Genomic DNA, 18646 nt, shown 5'->3' on the forward strand with positions numbered 1-18646 from the left:
GTTGAATAGCAGGCTTATACACTCCTCTCACTTATAAATACAGGTGCTGCCCACGGGTATCTCATATAGCCTATGTTAAGTGGTGCACTAACTGCCGCAAAGGTGGCCACCGCACTAAGGACTGTTACTCCGGTAAGATCACAGACTTGATCGAGCTGAAAGAATGCTCAGAGCGATGATGCTGGACAACCAGGTTTGTGTCTATGAAATGAGATTAAGGAATATGCTAACGAGTCTTTTTTAAGATCAAGGACGAGGTCAAGGCCTCTAAGAGAAAGCGTGCCCGCGAGGATGATGTATCGCGAGATGCGAAGAAGACTGCCCCCGACCGACCTGTTTCTATTCGGTCTGCCTCTGTCGAGGCTGTTGAACCCGCCGCTATTTAACCCGCCGCTATTTAACCCGCCGCTATTTAACCCGCCGCTATTTAACCCGCCGCTATTTAACCCGCCGCTATTTAACCCGCGTCTATTAAGGCTGTTACAAAGCCGGTTCCTGAGAGCGCTATTCCTGAGAAGCCTCGGGTGGAGAAGGCTTTTGCCAAGAAGCCTCTAGTGGAGAAGGCTGTTCCGGATAAGGAGATAGTAGATACTATGATGGATGAAGCCGATGATGGGAGAGAGAGAGAAATTGTTATTATACTCGGATCAGGGCGAAGCCCTAGTCACCGTAGGTGACCAGTTGTCAACGCTCCGGCTATACTAGCTAAGTCTTTTTGGACTTCTTCCCGAGTCGCCAGCGGCCACATGTTCTAGCTGTGGGTTACTCGGGCATGTCGAGGGTCTGCCAAACTTTATGTATAGGAGATATTGCCCATCTTGTTTCCGTTGCCGTCCGGATGTGCCTAGGTCCTCTATCGTAGCTGTCCTTGAGTGTCAAATCGTGTGATGTGATTGACCAGTTGCCCTTCCCACTATCAGGATGGGACGGTCCTCATTAGGAGCGACGGTCCCGTGACCTAAGTAATACAGGGTCGGGTAACAATCACCATCATATTCAAGGTAGTCCACAGAGTAGTGCGACCGAGTAGGTACCTGGGTATGTACTCGATAATATTCTTCAGAACCTTGAACACTGCGACTTACCTAATATCATTAGTGTGGTCCACGGGTGTGCAAAATATTTCGTGGTACTCACTTATAGAGCTCCGATCTATAAGTGTTCTCCGCTGCAACGTGATATATCCACATTATGTAATTTCAGGTAACCTTACTGGGAATGGCAATAATGAAGTAGACTTCAAGTTTAGAAATTGAATCTGTTGGATCAAAATCGAATGATTTCATATTGATCAATGAATTGTAATAAGGTGATGATAACTTCCCATTTCGCTTGCAACTGCCAGAGGTTGGTTATACAGCACCCTCAGCTTCGCCAACTCGTACATTAGCAAAGCCCGACAAACAAGGACTGAGCACATAAAGCGTCCAAGCACATATACTGCATCACGTGTTGAGATGAACAACATACTGGAGAATATGAGCGTACCCAAGATAACATGACAAGATGTCATCACAGCCAAGATTAAGTTCACTGTCCAGGTGCATATAGTCAATCGCTTCACAACAAACTTCGGTGGCGGGTCCTCTTTTGAGTAGCCTGTGAATAACCGCTTCAGCTTGTTGTAGAGGTCATCACCACCAGCTGCAGTTGTATGACTCGGGAAGCCAACCACTTCGCCGATATGAGTGATAAAACTCCACCAATGTTTGCCATTCGGGATAGGATCAGCTCTTCGTGTGCGCAAGCGCAGCCCAAGTGCGGCACATGAATGGGCAAAGAGCCCTAACAACGCCCAGGTGATGACAAAGTAAGGGTAGCCTGGTGCGAATGACAATATAGTCTGAAACCCAAGGGAAAGCGTCATTTCTATGGTGTTTGCTATAGCTGCAAACCTGAGGCCATATTCAACGATGGATATTACTACTTCGACGGGGTATGAATAGAACTTCAGCGGCAATTCATCAGTGCGAGCCTTAAGAGCCTCAAGTGGATCGCGATACTCCAGCGGTCGCATGGGAACCACAGCAGGGGATCCTGCTGCCAGTATCAGCGCCAGAAACGGACGGTTCCCTACTACCGCAAGCAGGGATGTTTCATCAATGTCAGAGCCAAGTACTGCCAGTATACTTGGAGCCAACCCTAGCAACACGTTTGCACCAGCCATATCACTTTTGATAAACTCAGGACAAGCGCCCAGCATACAGTTGATTAATGGCACGGTCAATTGTTCGAGCACCTCACGTTCAGAACCAAGCCAGCGAATGTGTTCCATCCATAATGTGTTGTTTGTGTGGCCGGTCTTATAGAACTCATATTCAGATGGGCAATTTTCGCTGATGATGCGATTGAAGATAAACCCATATTCGGCAAACCAGTCTTGAAACTGGGCCCTCGCGAAGACAGGAGTAGGAAGGAACGCGAGAAAGAGGAGGTGAAGGGGCATTGGAAGAGATGCCATTGCCTTGCCTGGAATGTAAGTTGGAATTTTATGATTAAATAACTCCTCAAAAGGAACTTAAAGTTTATTGGATTCTCTATATACAGAGGAAAGTAAGCGGATTAAAAGAGAAAAAAAGAATCTTTCTTTTCAGCTATGGGGTTCATTTGAAATACTTCAAGAAAGGCGCTGCTCACCCGGCACGCATATCAGCCATAGGGCTATTCTGAGCTGGTGCGGCCCGAGAAGCGGATATAATTGGAATCCAGCAACTTTTCTGGCTCGGAAATTGAAATGATATCAGCCAGCAAATCTCGTTCCAAATTAGATCTGCTTCTGTGGAGGGGAGCATCGACCAGCCATAGGTTATTTATACAGCAGCCCGTCAGCGTAAGCAACAGACTAGAGCCTAAACAAAATAGTTCGGGGCTCCGTATAAATAATGCATGGAAGCGAGTGATTCAGCTCCAAATTGGGGCGAAATCTTAGTCCTCCCCGGTCTATTGGTTGCTCCGCCGATCTTGCATGGTCCGATTTTCTGACTTGCCGGCGCCCCGCAGTCATGTCTGGTGGGGAAGAGAATATGACTCAACTTCTTCATTACAATGGGGTAGAAATCAATGGCCAGATCGTGTTGCAATATTATTGTGGGCAGCAGTGGTAATGGGAAGCAGAGGGAGAAGTTCATCTCCGCAGTGAAGTACTAACACCCATACCACATGCAGACATCGAAAAGCCTCTCGTACTCCCACGGCGACTCATGCAGTCCATATCTCTAAAAATAGACTAAGCATGTGAAAGTCGTTGCATGCCAAACATGATCTAGAAACAAACAAAGGGACTTTGTCATCAGAGAGCTGTTGTATACTGGCCCACTTTGCATGACGTCATCGCTCAAGCTCGAAATCTTGATGTGAAGATCCGATCTCTGTCAACCTCTTTCTCTTTGCATTAATCCACCAACAGATACAATGGAGCGTCCAGGTTGGTTACCCCATACTTCTATTTTGCAAACATATCGTTAATCTACATGTGCAGTGGAAGACATCGTGAAGGTCATCCCTCTGCTTACCCAGTCTCCGCCATCGTTACAACAAAAATGCATTGAGCGATTTTTCACGCGCGATGCCTCATTCTATCATCCATTCTGTTATGTTCCAAGTTTTGAAGGGAGCAGATGGTATGTGCTAAAAATTTTCCAATGGTACAAAATCATGTCACCGCGGATTGAATTGGAAATCCATTCTGTCGGTGAGTCGTAGCATGCTCTGTGCCTTAATCCACTTACTGAGGATGTCTAGCATTTGATGAGCAAAACCTCAAGCTTTACATTCACATGTCCCAGATTTTTTCAATCTGGATCATACCCTTTCATGTCGCACCGGTGACTCTGACAACGGTTCTTGACCTGACCACCGACTCAAGCCAAAGTCATGACGATCACCCCCTGTACTATATCAAAAAGCAGGAGGATCTCTATCAGACTTCGGAGTTTATCAAATTCCTGTTACCCCACGTGGGACACTGGCTGGTTTCGGTCTGGCATCTGTTCGCAACCTTCTTTTGCATTATCGGGGTTTTTGCTCTTTGGCCAATGCTGTGGCTAGAAGAGAATGGTTACCTGCCTAGTCGAATCGCGCAAGGTAACCTAGCCTTTAGCATTGATCGAAATATTGCGGATATCAAACAGAAGTGATCCTAGGCTGGTGCCCAGGTAGACAGAATGACAGACTATGTATGTACTTGATGAAGTTGACTGTGATAAGACTCATTGGAGGCAATTTACTGTACATGCGTAAAACTGGCGAGGTTCACTCGCGGTGTAACTCCGTGGGCTCGGGCTTCAGTACGTATTGAACAATGCTCGTAATGTATCACGGTATTTGCGATCATCTTATTCCCTCGCACCTTATTGACTCCTGTGTAGGAAACTCAATCCTTTTTGTGCTGCCTTTGCAACGCCTTGCGGAACTCATGCTCTTTCTCAACAACCATCATCGGCAAACCACGTCCAATGCCGAACAGAACAAAGAAAGCCCACTTCCATCGAAAAGGATTGACAGCCAGCACGAAAACATACCAATAGATGAGTTCAGCATAAGTGAAGAAGTCAAAAGCTTTCGTGGGCGCAAATCGTTTCATGAACCGCGTAAAGTCGATCCAAGTCTTCATTTGCTGCTCAGTTGGACGAGTAAGTGGGTCCAGCAAGAACATGAGGAAGAATCTCGTGTAAACACCAATATGCATGTTTCCGACCGTCCCAATTGCATTAACATAGGTGCTGTTCGTACCGACGATGGATAGGTATTCAGGGTAGGGAGGGAAGACTTGCAGATACCAGTTTGGTGGGCCGAATTCTTCGTCGTCAAGGATTCGGTCTGGTAGCATATTGAGCGACGGGCGTTTGAATCCGGTTGCCATCACAATAACATCACCTTCCACCAACCGCTCCTTGCCAGGGCCTCCCTTGGGCACACCTTGAGCTCGGTGGTTGAATACGATGCCATGCTCCTCGAGCGAAACAATATCGCCACGTAGCCATTGGGCCTTTCCCTGGCGGATCTGGTCAAAGAGCTCCGAGTTGGCCATAGGAGTCTGGGTGAAGAGTCCATCATCGACCGGGGCAATATCTTGGAGGTCTCGATAAAAGAATTTTCGCAGGAGCCATTCGGGTATCCAGGAGAGAGAAGTTTCTTGGCCAAGTATGTTGCATGCGAGTAAGGACTGGACCAATATGTTCCGAGGAATGATCCACTTATCAGATCTAGAAAGGACATCAATCTCGGCGGCACCGGACTTGACGGCAAATTCTAGAGCCTCGATAGCACTAGCTCCACCACCAACCACGAGAACCTTCTTGCCCTTGACATCTTTGCCGTCAAGATTCGATGAATGGTAGATGTTGCCTTTGAATTTTTGTTGATCAGGTAAATTAGGCATCAGCGGGTCTCCACAGACACCCACGGCCGTGACAACGCCGTCAAATACGCCGTACTTCTCTTCGTCGTCATTGATGACCCATTGGCCGTTCTTGTTTTTCTCGACGGATGTGACACGAGTGTCAAAGACGGTTCGCCGCTCAAGATCATATCGTTTCCATAAAGCGACAATCTGCTCTTTTATCTGGGCCTGGGTTGGATAGGTACTGTTGTATTGAACAGACGGGTGGAATCGGTACATGAGGCTATTGACCTGGAGTGCAGATGTCGAATTGACCCTCTGAAAGCCATTAGCTTGCGATTGAAGAAAAGAACTTGTCAAATACATACACTCCAAATTCCGCCTAGACCTTTATCTTGGGACCGAGACTCAAATATTTGGACATCAAAACCGTGGCCAACGCAATGGGCGGCGGAGGAAACGCCAGTCAACCCAGCACCAATCACGGCTACTCTCTTTTGAGTATCCTGGTTGCTGGCCGGAGGCGGAGGTACAGGTGCAAAAACATAGCTCAACACCAATTGAAGAACCCAATAGAGCCAATTAAAGGTCTCTACGAATGGATGGCGGATAATAGCGGGGATGGAGGATGGCGCCATAGCGATTGGAATGTGTGTGAAGGGGAAAAAATAAGCAAGAAAAGCAAACAAGCCTAGGAATCTAGACTGCTTTGTATTATTTCTTGTGTGGTTCCCAGCTTGTGATGAGTGACGTGAAGTGGAGCAACATAGCTTGGTCTTCTAACATGTGAAATCCTACTGTCAACGCCGTGACGTCATACAATTACGGCACGGAGAATTTCTCAATAAATACACCAAAACACTTGACACGATGAAACTCAGAGCTATGTATGATTTTGATGGTTTGCATGTGACTTCGATGCGGAATGAGCTGAAGGTTCGGTGTACATCAAGCCTATGGCTCTGGTGCCTGAATATGCCATAAAGTTAAGTACCCGAACTTCACGGTTGGGTCCAAAGTTCAAAATGGGAGTAGTGGGTACCTAATTTCCTACTAAATATTGCCGCAATTCCTCGAATACAAGCGCATGTGATATTGAAAAAGTGTGAATATTCCCACTTACCTATTGCTATAACAACGATAATCTAATCTCACTAATCCTTCTCATTCGGTCGGCAGTCTTCGCTGGAATGCCATATTCGTCAATTTCTTTCCTGTTGTCCTTGCTGAAGTATATCGAATTTCACTTCCTGAGGGGAGCGGAAGGTAATGGAACCTCTGGTTCGGTTACCAGCCTTTCCCCTCGCCCACAAGAGTTTCCATCTCCCTCTGGTCCGCCATCGAAATTGCTGCTTTGTGGTGGCAGCGAGCCGGACAAGCTGGTTCTCCGCTTCCGACCCCACGGCTCCCTCTGCCCCTCCACTAACCGCATTTTTCGCCGCAGCGTCCACAAGCTCGTTGTATATCCAGGTGCGCGAGAAATCATCGGATGGGAAATGAGACATCGTCCGATGGAGCGAGTGAGGTGAGCGCAAATGGCACGGAGGATATGCTGGCCGGAGGGGTGCTTTACTTCTGCTTGAAATGCAGCGCGACTATCAGCGAAGATACCCATTTCACGACTTTTTCTTATTGGGGATCCTTCCGGGATGATTTGACTTATCGATAGCCATCTCAATTCCAGCAAGGTCCGCAGCGTAAACTTAACTTGCTCCGAGTGCACCGCTCGTGTAGTATCTCACCAAAAATCTGCTGAAGGATCTGCCGAGTCAGCCTGTAGGCACCCCCATGCCCACCTCGTAGGGGTTTTCTACCGGAATATCCCATTGAGCATGCTCCAGTATCTCCCAGTCAGCCCCTGAGTACCCTCTGAGCTCTCGATTGATGCATTGTGAGAAGTCAGATAAACCGGACGAGACAGCAAGAATGAAGTATTTGCCCGTACCTGATCACTTGTTTTCAGATTTCAATGCCTTATGAGTCAGGGATGTGTGCCGCTAGCTTCCATGACACAGGTTGCCGACTGAATTGCCCTTGAGCAACCTCCTGAGTAATACCTCAAGCATCTGATAGTGTACCTCGTCGAGCAATCCCTCGAATATCCTGGATAGTCTGAGTACCCAGTAGCCTGTAACCCGAGTACCTGCTGGAATACCAGCTGCGACACCCTGGAATTTCCCCTAAGCTATCCCCAAACTTTTTGAGCAGTCCGAACAACTCTAGGCCGAGCTTCCTATGTGGAGAAGACCTATTAGTTTGAATGGAGTAGAGCAGTTTGATTTTACCTTGACAGAAGCCGCAAACCCCCTCAACATGAAGACAATGACCATGTAGACTTTTAGGTGGCCCAATCACCCTGGCTATCCTCAACCCTGACTCATGTAAGTGCTCTGACCGAGTACGCGAAGAGTTCTTAGACCATGAAACAACTTGAGTCGGCTGGCAATGCGCATAAGGACTTAGAACCTGTAAGGTATCACGGCTGGGTCCCACACCACCCCCATGCCATCCTGCTTTTCCATCAATGCTAAGCTGTCGATGGAACTGTCAGAGCCAGTTGCTGTCTCATCAATATTTGACAGCCAATAAGGTGAAGGCCACTGCCACGCTACTACACCCGAGATGAGGATGGTGGAGCTAGATAAGCTGGATAGAGTTGCCAATGAAGTAATGATCTGAATTATGGAAATGTTGTTATTCAAGGCTGATCAATATAATAATTATGTTTCAATTGATGATACAAGGTATTAATGCTAGCTAATCATTCAGGTTCTCCAAAGAAACCAGGTGGAAACAAGTACTGATCCTCCGCTTCATCCATCATGGAATCAACTACATCCTCATCCGGAATAGCCTTCTCTACTAGAGGCTTCTTGGGAATAGGCTTCTCCACCCGAGGCTTACTAGGAACAGCCTTCTCCACCCGAGGCTCCTTAGGGATAGCGGTCTCGGGAGTAGCGGTCTTAGGAACAGCGGTCTCAGGAACAGTGGTCTCAGGAACAGCCTCAAGAACAGCCTTAATAGAGGCGGGTTGGACAGCGGCGGGTTCAACGGCCTCGACAGAGGCAGACCGAACAGAAACAGATCGATCAGGGGCAGCCTTCTTCGCATCTCGCGATGCATCATCCCCGCGGGACCGCTTTCTCTTAGAGGCCTTGGCCTCGTCCTTGATGTTTAAAAAGACTCGTTAGCATATTCCTTAATCTCATTCCATGGACACAAACCTGGTTGTCCAGTATCATCGCTCCGAGCATTCTCTCAGCTCGATCAAGTCTATGATCCTTGCGCATTCAAAATTCAGGAGATGCGGATCAAATCCTTCGATTCCGTGGATTTCTTGAGTGCTCTTTTTCACTTCAGCGTTGCACATGAGTCGCACATGTGAGTATGGAATCGACCAAATCATATTGATGTGCTTGATGCGATATCTGGATTTACCGCTTCACTGCACGATCAAATCAAAGATGAAACTTCTTGGTTTTCTGAAACAAAAAAGAGGGCAGTAGATTGATGTAGAACTACATGGTGTAGGTGTTTCTTTGTCTGTAAATTATTTATAATATGGGTTCGCGCCATGGTGGACGGCCGTATCCCTTAACAGGGGCTTCTGAGTTGTCGGCCCTTTCTCAATAAACTCCAAAAATAAGCCCCTACTGATTGGAGATCAGTTCAATGCAACCTTTTAGCTTGAGCATGCATGGTCACTTATCCTTGGGCGAAGCTGGGTGCACGCTAGTTTCGTCTCCCGTACGGCCTAATCTGTGTGTACAGTGGTGTTGCATAAGTTTGAAACCCCCTCCACTCCTTACATAATAATCCGCCATGTTTCCTGCCAGCTAAAACCTCACATTCTTAGCTAGATAAGCTCAGCATGTAGTACTTGTAAATAGAATATTACTGAGAACATTCATAATAACGTACCACATATGATTCATATACAAGGATCTTATAGTGACCGGTGTTCTATTTTTGGTCAGCTTACTCCGAAATTACCAATGAAGAGAAATCAGTCAACATCGACCAAGTCCAACGCTCATATAATCAAGGGACGCCCATTTTAAGTGCCGGAGTAATATGGCAAGTTATAATAACATTTTTGAAGGTTTGATCGTACATTTTGACCTGTATTTTAACCTGTATTTTAATTTGCGATTTAACCTGCGATTTAACCTGCGATTTAACCTGCATATCTAGTTGTCCAAAGTATCCCACAAAGCAAGGCACATGTAATTTAGAGTATCGAAATGAAGCAATGCAAGTATATACAAACCGTATACTGCCGATCGAATCAGAAGGTTTGCAGGCGGTCTACAACCCTACTTTCGACTACAGCGAATTGCTCACGATGCTGGCGTGTTTGTACATGCTCGCTTCCGGGAATTCGCTGCCGCTACTCCTGGCTCCTCATTAGTGTTGGCATCGGCGAGGAAGCAGCCGTTGTTAGCGAAGACGGAGATGTCTCTAGCATAGACGTTGAAAAAACCACTGGGGAGAACCCTTGTCTATATTCTCGACCTTCCCTTGAATTATCTTACAATTATAGATTGGCATACATGACTGCGGAAAAGCGGTGGACAGAGCGGTCAGATTTCGCTTTGGTGCTAGTACAAATCGAGCTACTAGGCCAACAATGCAAAATCCTTCTCCAGGCCACTATCAGACACGGTAGTCGTGACAATGAAAGAAGATCTTTTAAGATCAAGTGTAATATTAACGTTTAGACTGAACTCTTCTTCTCACTACGGATCGTCGGAATGAATCTTCCAGGGTGTACTAGGGTAAATGCTAACGTGGCCAAGGCGATCATCCTGCATCCGTTAGAACCCACTTTGACATAGGGCATAGAAGAACACTTACATTCCATCTAGAAGTAGAAACGACTCCTCGTCCTGCATCCTGGGATTGCCCCACCCGCCAGCCATTTCAGGTAGCCTGAAATGCATTAGCTTAGTGACATACACTGCGCTCAAACAGACATACCGGTAGATGCACCGAATCAAGACGGTGAAGTAGGCGAAGACCTCGGCAGCGATGACAAGTCGCATCCGGTTCGGAGAAATGGCAGGAGTTACAGTCTTTTCTCCTGTCAGACCGTTGCCCTTCCGTGCAACATTCCAGAAGAAATGCAAAGCTAAGATTCCGCACACAGACATCGTGGCCACTTGAAAGGCTATGCCAGCGATGATGATATCATCGCCAGCCTTGAGGAGAGACATATTTGTATTGCCTGCACCCGCGGCCACTCCTCCGCCGGCACCTTGCATCAGAAGTGATACAAGATCGCACCATATGAAGAGATGGGTGAACAGGCGCGGCTTCATGATCGAATGCTCCGGTCCGAGGTTGAGCACGATGTGCTTCAGCGTCAAATAGATACCCGCGGCAACAAACGTCGGTGCGAGGACCAGGCACACAATTTGGAGCTTAAAAGCGCTCTCATTCCATGGATTGTAATGCATCAATACCCGTCCGACATACCCAGCGGTCTCCATAAAGGTTCCCACACCCAGAGCGATCAGGAAGGTGTACGTCCGATAGTAAACGCCTAGCCCTAATTGGGCGACTCCGAGGAGGGCGAAAAATGCGGTAAAGAAAATGTTTCCGCCAAGATTCGGGGTGTAGCCATAAGTCGTGTCGGAGACAGGACATTCCAGGCTAACATGGTGGCAGGTTTGGTAGCTCATCCTGATCACTCAATCGGAGTGAACGGCGGACGTGACGCTGGTGTGGTAAACGTTTCCTGGACAAACCTCCCCAGAAAGAAATCAGGCGAACCCCCCATGTTTTCTATTTATCTCGTCAGCGTGGAGGTCCTAGCCAAGGAACTTACCGGTCCCGCAGAGGTGGAGATATTAATATCAATGGGCCGTATAGATGATGTGATTGGTGGATTGTACCAGCAAATCGTTCTCGCATTCGTTCTCGCATGAGACCCACTTGGAGACCGCTTATCGACGAATCGGCGACGTGAGAATGGCCCGCGTTCTGGTCGTTCCAGAGTTATATTTGATACGTGACGATCGAGGCTCTGATTGAACTTTGGCGCTCTTCTCCGACGGGCTAACCGCAAGGGGTGAATGCAGGTTTAATGATCAATATTTATAGTTTTCTCGATTGGGTATTGCTTAAGTGATATGAATCTCAACGGTCTGTACAACATGCTGTCCTTGTAAGGATGATCAATGCCGAATGCTCGGCATTGACTTGCCTCGTCACATGAGTTGACTTTAAAGGCCCTTGTTCCCTCCGCCGCACCAACAACGACCTTCCCCATCTCGCTCCACCTGAACCACGATATCCACATTCTTATCTTTGAGATAATCCACAGTTCTCTGTCGGACATCTTCAAGGTCCGAGCCACGAGAGGCAATGACGTGAATGACACCAAAAACATTCTGAGCTTTGTGCTCATGGGTATGGTCATGGTCATGGTCATGGTCATGATCATGATCATGGTTGTGGTCGTGTGAGTGCCCGTGGTCGTGGTCATGGTGGTCATGACTGCAGCTATGGTCGGTGTGGTCGTGTGAGTGTCCGTGATCAGACGAACCCGTATCATCAAGCCAAAACTTTGGCACAGTATATCCGACAACTCCCCGCAAGGTGCTGACCCCGGCTAGGGTTTCACGAATATTGTATTCCGTATCGGCTGGCAAGGCCAGAAGCAAAGTTTTGGCTGTGCTGATGACCAGCGGGACAGCCGAAGCAAAGATTAAGATGGCAATAAAACACGAGGCTAGAGGATCATACCCGGCCCAGCCTGAGTAATGTACAAGAATGGTGGAAATAACCACAGCGACAGAACCAAGCGTATCGGCAAGAATGTGCAGGAAAATGCCGTGCATGTTCTCATTGCCATGGGAGTGATCGTGCCCATGATCATGACCATGGTGGTGATGGCCATGTTCAAAGCTGAAGATTCCGACCAAATTGACCAGCAAGCCAGCAAAGCTTACCGCCAATAATTCCCCAATGCGGTGCATTTCACTGCCCGAGGACAAACGCTCCACCGCCTCGTAAATGATCTCCACACTGATAATCCTGGTAGTTGTTAGAATCTATCGTAGGCTCAATGCACAGTAGAACTTACATTAGGAAAATCCCGTTAGCGAAACCGGACAATGTATCGACCTTTCCATAGCCATATGGGAAGCGAGCATTGGGTGGCCATTTACTCATGACCGCCGCACAAAGACCAACAACAAGGGCAAGACAGTCAAAAAACATGTGGATACTATCACTGAGAAGCCCAAGGGATCCCGTCAAAAAGCCATATGATAGCTGGACCAGCATGAATGTGAAATTCAAACTTCAAACGTTAGTATTATGGGTCGCAGTGCAGATTGGCAAACTTACCACATAAAGTAGAAAATACTGCGGGAATCCTTCTCTTTCACAATGCTGTAAAGCAAGGGATATGGTTCGCTCCGACGGATGACCCATTTGGTGATCCGCGTAGTAGACTCGGGAACGTGGGCATGACTGGCCGCGTGATTGTGTGTGTGGTTATGTGAATGGGCATCCAAGCGCAGGTGGCTATCGTCCATTCTTGAAGCAAAGAATGAGACAACGGCCAAGATACAACGCGCAGCGTAGACAGGCAGAATTTCATCCCGGATATGGGGGGAGCAAAGAATGGCGGCAGCTCCAGTACAAACGGCCAGTCCACGCTTATCGGGAGAGCGAAACCCCGTTGGAAATGAAGCCATCAAGGAGATTGCTAAGAGTCCAGCGGGGACTAAAATATACAGTAGCTCTGATGATTGAAAGGGCAGCCCCCGGGAAACGATCATTCCCAGAGCAAGAAGAAAGCCTCCTGAAACCAGAGCCAAAGGCGCATCGGTCGTGACCACGACGGCCGACCGGCTGCCTGCCGACTTGGCCTTCGAGATCGATTCCGCAACCAGACCAGGCTCTGGAACAGGCCCTTGATGACGAAGAGAGGGGAGAGGTGGTGAAATGACAAAGACGGAAGTTAAAAGCGCTAGATACCCCATGAAGGGGGAAGAGTCCCACGACTGATTCAGGCCGAAAAAGCTCAATACCATCACACTGGCCAGCAGAGCAATGGTCAAAATCTTTTGACTATATTTCTCCGAACTCGAGCCACGTAGATCAGCTTGCACCAAGTTCGGGACCCCGGACGCCGTTGAAAGAAGCAACGAAAAGGCAACCAGAAATCCGCCTAATTTTAAAGAGGCGTAAATTGGAAGTCCGATCGAGCAGGTTTGCATAAAGGCAGCTTGGGCAGTCTTTGTATTGGGCGTGGGGAACTTTGTCGAGGCAATGGAACTTCCCGCTTGGCGTTTACGCAGGAGTTGGCCACATCCAAATGCTAGGAGCGTGAATGCGGTCAAAACTCCTGCCGTCTGCGCAGCGTGTCCAATCCCTCCGAAAGGAGGGTTCTTCCCTGTAGCGCTTGGCGCCTGGCACGCCTCTGCGCATGTATGGGGGTACCAGGAGAGTGCGACCCAGGGCAAGGCAATCAGGGAACCGGCGAGGATTTCGTGTCTACACCAAGAAGTCAATTCACATCTATGTCTGATACGATCTCAGCGACTCACAGGTTTTCAGCGCCACTTTCCGGGTGCGCCTCTGGCCCCGAGTTGAGATGGTGTGAATGCGACAAATCATGGATCGACGCGACGCTGTGGTTATGGCCATGTGAATGGTGACCATGGTGGTCGTGGGACACCGAATGAGAATGAGAGTGTGAGTGGTGAGGCAACGAATGAGAGGTGTGGTCATGAGAATGGCTTCCATTCACAGCGTTTGTAATCTCGGGGGCTTGCGATCCGTTCACATTGACCCCGAGCGAGGGTGGTTGTGCATATCGGGAGCGAGTGTGGCCGCGACTGCGGCTATGGCTATGTGTGTGACCATTGGATACGGGTAAAGGAGCGTGGTCCGCATCTGATGACGGCCCCATCGACATTGTAAAATTCGGTGGGTAGGAGATTGCGGCGAGTAGAAGAGGGGTGATGCCGCTCGCCAAAATCCGGGGTTTCGAAGCTCAAATCGGGAGGCAAGCACTTTGAGCCAGCATTGCGCGTCGTAGCTGCAAGAGTGGGGATTGAGGAGTCGAACTAAAGCTCCGAGTGGAGGACCACGTATTAAATTGGTTCTTAACATCTCGCGACCTTGGGGACACGTGATATCCCTTATCGCAACTCAAGTTCAGTTAACATCACTTATTGAGTGGGACACCTGCATCATGATGGACACTTTCATCAATGTTGCCTTCTGCGTATCCAGTCTGGTAACGGTGTTGATGCTACTGCTCCCATCGCAGTATGATCCCCGGCCTTCCACTAAGGGTACACGCCCAAAGACAAGTGTACAGATCCTCGTGCTAGGAGACATTGGTCGCAGTCCACGCATGCAATACCATGCCCTAAGTATTGCTAGAAATGGTGGTCAGGTGGTGATTATTGGCTACACAGGTTCGCAAAGAAGAAGAAAAGAGAGAGAAAAAAGAAGCTGTCAGCTCAACTGCTAATCCATGCAGAGTCCGATCCTCATCCCGATTTGATCTCCCACCCAAACGTCACCATTGTGCCTATTCGCCCCCATCCAACGATCCTTCAAACAAGCAATAAACTCCTTTTCGCGCTTTATGGGCCGTTGAAAGTGTTATTCCAGGTCGTATGCCTGTGGCGTTGTCTGGCATATACTGCCCCACCATCGCGGTGGTTGCTGGTGCAGGTAGGATATGTACACAAAACAACCTTGGAAAGAAACTAACAGTGGCTCGTCAGAACCCGCCCTCGATCCCTACACTCGCTGTCGCTTCTTTGTCTTGCTTCCTACGACAAACGCGACTTATCATTGATTGGCATAATTTTGGGTATTCCATTCTAGCTTTGAAGCTCGGTCCAAACCACCCGCTGGTGAAAGTATCTCTTTGGTATGAAAAGATATTTTGCAAATCGGCATTCGCTCACTTCTGCGTTACCGACGCAATGCGCTCGGTTCTCAAACAAGATTTCCAGCTGCAGGCTCCCATCTTGCCATTACACGATCGCCCTGCGAGTCACTTCAGCCCAATTCAAGATCCCGACGAGCGCATCAAATTCCTTGCACGTCTGCCGGAAACAAGGGAGATATGCTCTAAATCCATCAGGATACGTGTTCTTGTCAGCTCGACCTCCTGGACACCCGATGAGGATTTTTCAGTCCTCATTGAAGCACTGCTACAATACTCGAAGCTCGCCACCTCAAACACCGACCTTCCCGATATCCTTGCAATCATTACCGGTAAGGGGCCACAAAAGGAAATGTACATGCGGAAAATTGCGACCCTAGAAGCGGCGGGTAAGCTTGAAAAGGTCACGATTCGTACTGCGTGGCTGAGCGTGGCAGACTATGCCAAGCTCTTGGCCTCTGCATCGCTAGGGGTGAGCCTGCACACCAGCAGTAGCGGAGTAGATTTACCGATGAAGGTAGTTGACATGTTCGGTGCTGGCCTTCCGGTCGTGGGCTGGAACCGCTTCGAAGCATGGCCGGAGCTGGTGACAGAGGGTGTGAATGGCATGGGCTTTGGCAGCGCGGATGAGCTGGCCGAACAATTGGCCAAGCTGTTCGGTGATGACAAAAAGCTCGAAGCCCTTCGCGTGGGTGCGCAAAAAGAGAGCACTCGGCGATGGGATGAAGAATGGAATCCCATCGCAGGCAAGCTGCTTGGTTTGAACTAGCAGAAGCGACATGCAATCCATCAATGAAAAATCTGCTAAAACACCAGTCTCTCCACCAATGAGTGCCTGGATCACCATTCATGTTCGACTATGATTACGTAGAGACTGCTGACGCTAAACACTAGCCTGAAACTTCATGTCGCAGAAGATGCACGTATCAAACGATTCAAAAAGCCGCATGAACTTTGGGCCAACATGACCTTTGCGCACGCGGGCAAGAAGATCCTCGTCGAAATACTCCGTTCGGCAAATTGGGCAATACTTGGATATACCAGGCTCCTGTATTGCCATGAAGCTCAGTCCACAGCGTACTAGACATTTATTAGCATGAATCAACTCTATTCGGGGTGGGAACTTACCCAAGAGATGCCCATTTGCACATTGCGCTTCGTTCACAGAATCCCACGCAAGGCCTGTTTCGCAGATCTCACAATATTCGAACAAATGACCGCCGGGCATTGTTTGCTGATCAATTGACTTGGCCAAGATGGTTGAGGATTCAAGGCTACATTTGGAAATTTCGTCGCTCAGATCCGCCCCTGTGCTATTTGCCAATCGCTCTAAGGACTTTCGAGCTTGGGCGCGAATGGAGTCATTGTGTCCATCCACTATAGCGCAGCACGCTGCAGCGTAGACGAGCTTTTCATCCTCTTCATTTGATCCCATATCCTGTTCACCGCTGGCAAGTACCGACGAAATGGCCTTTTCTCGTTGATCGCGAGCGAATTGCGGTTCGCTATCCACCGTATGTGGTGCGAACAAGGTGCTGAAATCCGGGGCCTCCAGTGTATTTTCATTCGTGAATATGATGGTTGCTCTCTCGTTAGAGGCAACGCGGTATTCAACCATATCTGTCGGATGTCTTGTGAAGAGAGCCGCAGTTAGACCGCGGTACGTTGATAAACCCCAAACACGGGCTGCGGTGTATCCTCCCAGATCACGATCCAGATCGTAGTCTTCTCGGAATTCTTCGACCACTTTCATCCAGAGTGGAACTTGCCACGGTCCAAGAGCACTGGATTGATTCATGGTAATGATAGTCCCTAAGCCACCCAATGTGCCCATTTGAAGAGTACATGTGTTATGTTGTTCGGCTAGAGTGGTCAATAAGCCTGGAAAAGTTAGTTGAAATTCAGACGATAAGGCCAGGTCACCTACTTGAAACGTGCTCCAGATTCCGAGGAAATGATTCGCCCTCTGGAGTAGGCAAGGATGAGCAAGGCCATTCTTGAGTCTTGATCCCAGCAATATCTGTCTCACTGCCATCACACACGGACCGAGGAAAGGAAAGTGCGAGAACACCACCAATCATTCCCACTGCGAGAACAATCATTTCGGACTGGCTCTGTACTCGTAGTCAGCAGCAATAGTTTTAATGTGGATCTCCTTTACATACCGTATGTAACCATTCGAGGGGACCTGTCATTCTATGAGCCCAGCTTTCAGATGTGATGAAAGGGTGAGGTTTGATCTCCACCATTGCTTCGTATCGTGGTGTAACTTCCACTTCGTGGTCGGACTCCCCCTAGCGCAACAGTGGCCTGTAGAATCCGGAGCTCTGTTCCATAAACGACTGCAACCAGTGTCCTTGCGGAGTGCACAGGACCATTGTCCAATGTGGGTAAGTTAAGCCACGGACCACACATGACTGAGGTGATCCGCGCTTTGGATCGAAGCGCACTTTGCAAGAGTGATCCAGAGCTAGCCATTGGAAACTGCTTGTCAACTCCATTCAAGGGGCAGGCAGTCAACTTGGTTATTATGTATGCATCTGATGAAGCTTGCAATCCACTTGGCCGGTGTACCCGAAGTAGAGCCACCTCATTAGCATCATTTGCGATGGCCAGCATCTGGACACCCCAGCGAGACTCGGGTGCTGTTGCTGATTCAGGCCCGTCGGCGGAAACTTGCAGTGGCGAGCACCAATGGAAAGAGCGGATGCTTGCCCTGCGAAGGTCAAGACCACCGATATCTTGAGATCCTGGATTCGGCTGAAGTGCGTGGTTCACTATGCAGACCCGAGTCCACTGGCCATTAATTCCAACCGGTTCCCAGAGGGAAAGAATCAGGTTGGAGGTCCAGATGGCCAAGACACTCCTTCGGTACCGAGCTAGGCCTGGTGGTGACCATGAAAGTCCTATCACGGAACTAGGTGACTGTTCCACGGCGATGGAGAAGTTATCTCGGTTTTGCGGGTAAATCATGCCCCACTCAGCAACCGTGAAGACATTGACCTTTGGAATGCGGGTAATTTGCCAGCCATTGTGGTCTCCTTGTTCTGATTTGTGGTTCGCAGGTCTCCATGTCTGTTTGAACGTTAGCTGTGCTGTTTTCCAGCATGTTTGGGTTGAACTCACCAATATCTGAACTTGATCACCCGCGGCCACGGCAAGTTCTCCGTCTGGGGACCAGTCAAGGGCCCCAAAACAGGATGGAAAGAGAGACAGCTCCACCGAGCTAGACATTGTGGATGGGTTGGGGATTTATGCTTCCAAAGGTTGAAGATTCAATGTCGCGTTAGGTTCATCTGGTCTGAGCAGCTCATATTCTCAACGAGGAGTGAAAAGAAACGATCGTTCACTTGACGCGAATGCTATAGCTACCCGATCGG

The 18646-nt window shown here is 48.7% G+C and overlaps 9 protein-coding genes across 9 annotated transcripts; 2 read left to right on the top strand and 7 right to left on the bottom strand.

Moving 5' to 3' along the window:
• Window positions 1-1291: 1291 nt before the first annotated feature.
• On the bottom strand, window positions 1292-2461 carry N7503_006580 (uncharacterized protein; the record flags this gene model as incomplete). Its single annotated transcript, XM_057066127.1, has 1 exon — window positions 1292-2461. One exon carries the CDS (start codon window positions 2459-2461, stop codon window positions 1292-1294), a length of 1170 nt encoding a protein of 389 aa, XP_056919808.1.
• A 950-nt stretch (window positions 2462-3411) lies between these two features.
• N7503_006581 (uncharacterized protein) lies at window positions 3412-4136 on the top strand (the record flags this gene model as incomplete). Its single annotated transcript, XM_057066128.1, has 3 exons — window positions 3412-3424; window positions 3479-3691; window positions 3742-4136. 3 exons carry the CDS (start codon window positions 3412-3414, stop codon window positions 4134-4136), a joined length of 621 nt encoding a protein of 206 aa, XP_056919809.1.
• A 236-nt stretch (window positions 4137-4372) lies between these two features.
• On the bottom strand, window positions 4373-5979 carry N7503_006582 (flavin-containing monooxygenase; the record flags this gene model as incomplete). The annotated part of the gene is made up of 2 exons (XM_057066129.1): window positions 4373-5659; window positions 5710-5979. 2 exons carry the CDS (start codon window positions 5977-5979, stop codon window positions 4373-4375), a joined length of 1557 nt encoding a protein of 518 aa, XP_056919810.1.
• A 564-nt stretch (window positions 5980-6543) lies between these two features.
• Window positions 6544-6846, bottom strand: N7503_006583 (uncharacterized protein; the record flags this gene model as incomplete). Its single annotated transcript, XM_057066130.1, has 1 exon — window positions 6544-6846. One exon carries the CDS (start codon window positions 6844-6846, stop codon window positions 6544-6546), a length of 303 nt encoding a protein of 100 aa, XP_056919811.1.
• A 1256-nt stretch (window positions 6847-8102) lies between these two features.
• N7503_006584 (uncharacterized protein) lies at window positions 8103-8583 on the bottom strand (the record flags this gene model as incomplete). The annotated part of the gene is made up of 2 exons (XM_057066131.1): window positions 8103-8507; window positions 8566-8583. 2 exons carry the CDS (start codon window positions 8581-8583, stop codon window positions 8103-8105), a joined length of 423 nt encoding a protein of 140 aa, XP_056919812.1.
• Window positions 8584-10058: 1475 nt separating this feature from the next.
• Window positions 10059-11025, bottom strand: N7503_006585 (RTA1 domain-containing protein; the record flags this gene model as incomplete). The annotated part of the gene is made up of 3 exons (XM_057066132.1): window positions 10059-10149; window positions 10199-10273; window positions 10322-11025. The coding sequence occupies 3 exons, from the start codon at window positions 11023-11025 to the stop codon at window positions 10059-10061; spliced, it is 870 nt and encodes a 289-aa protein (XP_056919813.1).
• Window positions 11026-11568: 543 nt separating this feature from the next.
• N7503_006586 (metal cation transporter MSC2) lies at window positions 11569-14270 on the bottom strand (the record flags this gene model as incomplete). The annotated part of the gene is made up of 5 exons (XM_057066133.1): window positions 11569-11741; window positions 11892-12382; window positions 12432-12650; window positions 12698-13852; window positions 13906-14270. The coding sequence occupies 5 exons, from the start codon at window positions 14268-14270 to the stop codon at window positions 11569-11571; spliced, it is 2403 nt and encodes an 800-aa protein (XP_056919814.1).
• Window positions 14271-14555: 285 nt separating this feature from the next.
• N7503_006587 (chitobiosyldiphosphodolichol beta-1,4 mannosyltransferase) lies at window positions 14556-16035 on the top strand (the record flags this gene model as incomplete). The annotated part of the gene is made up of 3 exons (XM_057066134.1): window positions 14556-14784; window positions 14850-15046; window positions 15100-16035. 3 exons carry the CDS (start codon window positions 14556-14558, stop codon window positions 16033-16035), a joined length of 1362 nt encoding a protein of 453 aa, XP_056919815.1.
• Window positions 16036-16149: 114 nt separating this feature from the next.
• Window positions 16150-18500, bottom strand: N7503_006588 (uncharacterized protein; the record flags this gene model as incomplete). Its single annotated transcript, XM_057066135.1, has 6 exons — window positions 16150-16346; window positions 16395-17147; window positions 17194-17380; window positions 17432-17454; window positions 17513-18341; window positions 18393-18500. The coding sequence occupies 6 exons, from the start codon at window positions 18498-18500 to the stop codon at window positions 16150-16152; spliced, it is 2097 nt and encodes a 698-aa protein (XP_056919816.1).
• Between the last annotated feature and the right edge of the window lie 146 nt (window positions 18501-18646).

The sequence above is a fragment of the Penicillium pulvis genome, assembly GCF_028828015.1.
Source record: "Penicillium pulvis strain IBT 33274 chromosome Unknown contig_5_segment0_segment0, whole genome shotgun sequence".
In the NCBI taxonomy this organism is placed as follows: Eukaryota; Fungi; Ascomycota; class Eurotiomycetes; order Eurotiales; family Aspergillaceae; genus Penicillium; species Penicillium pulvis.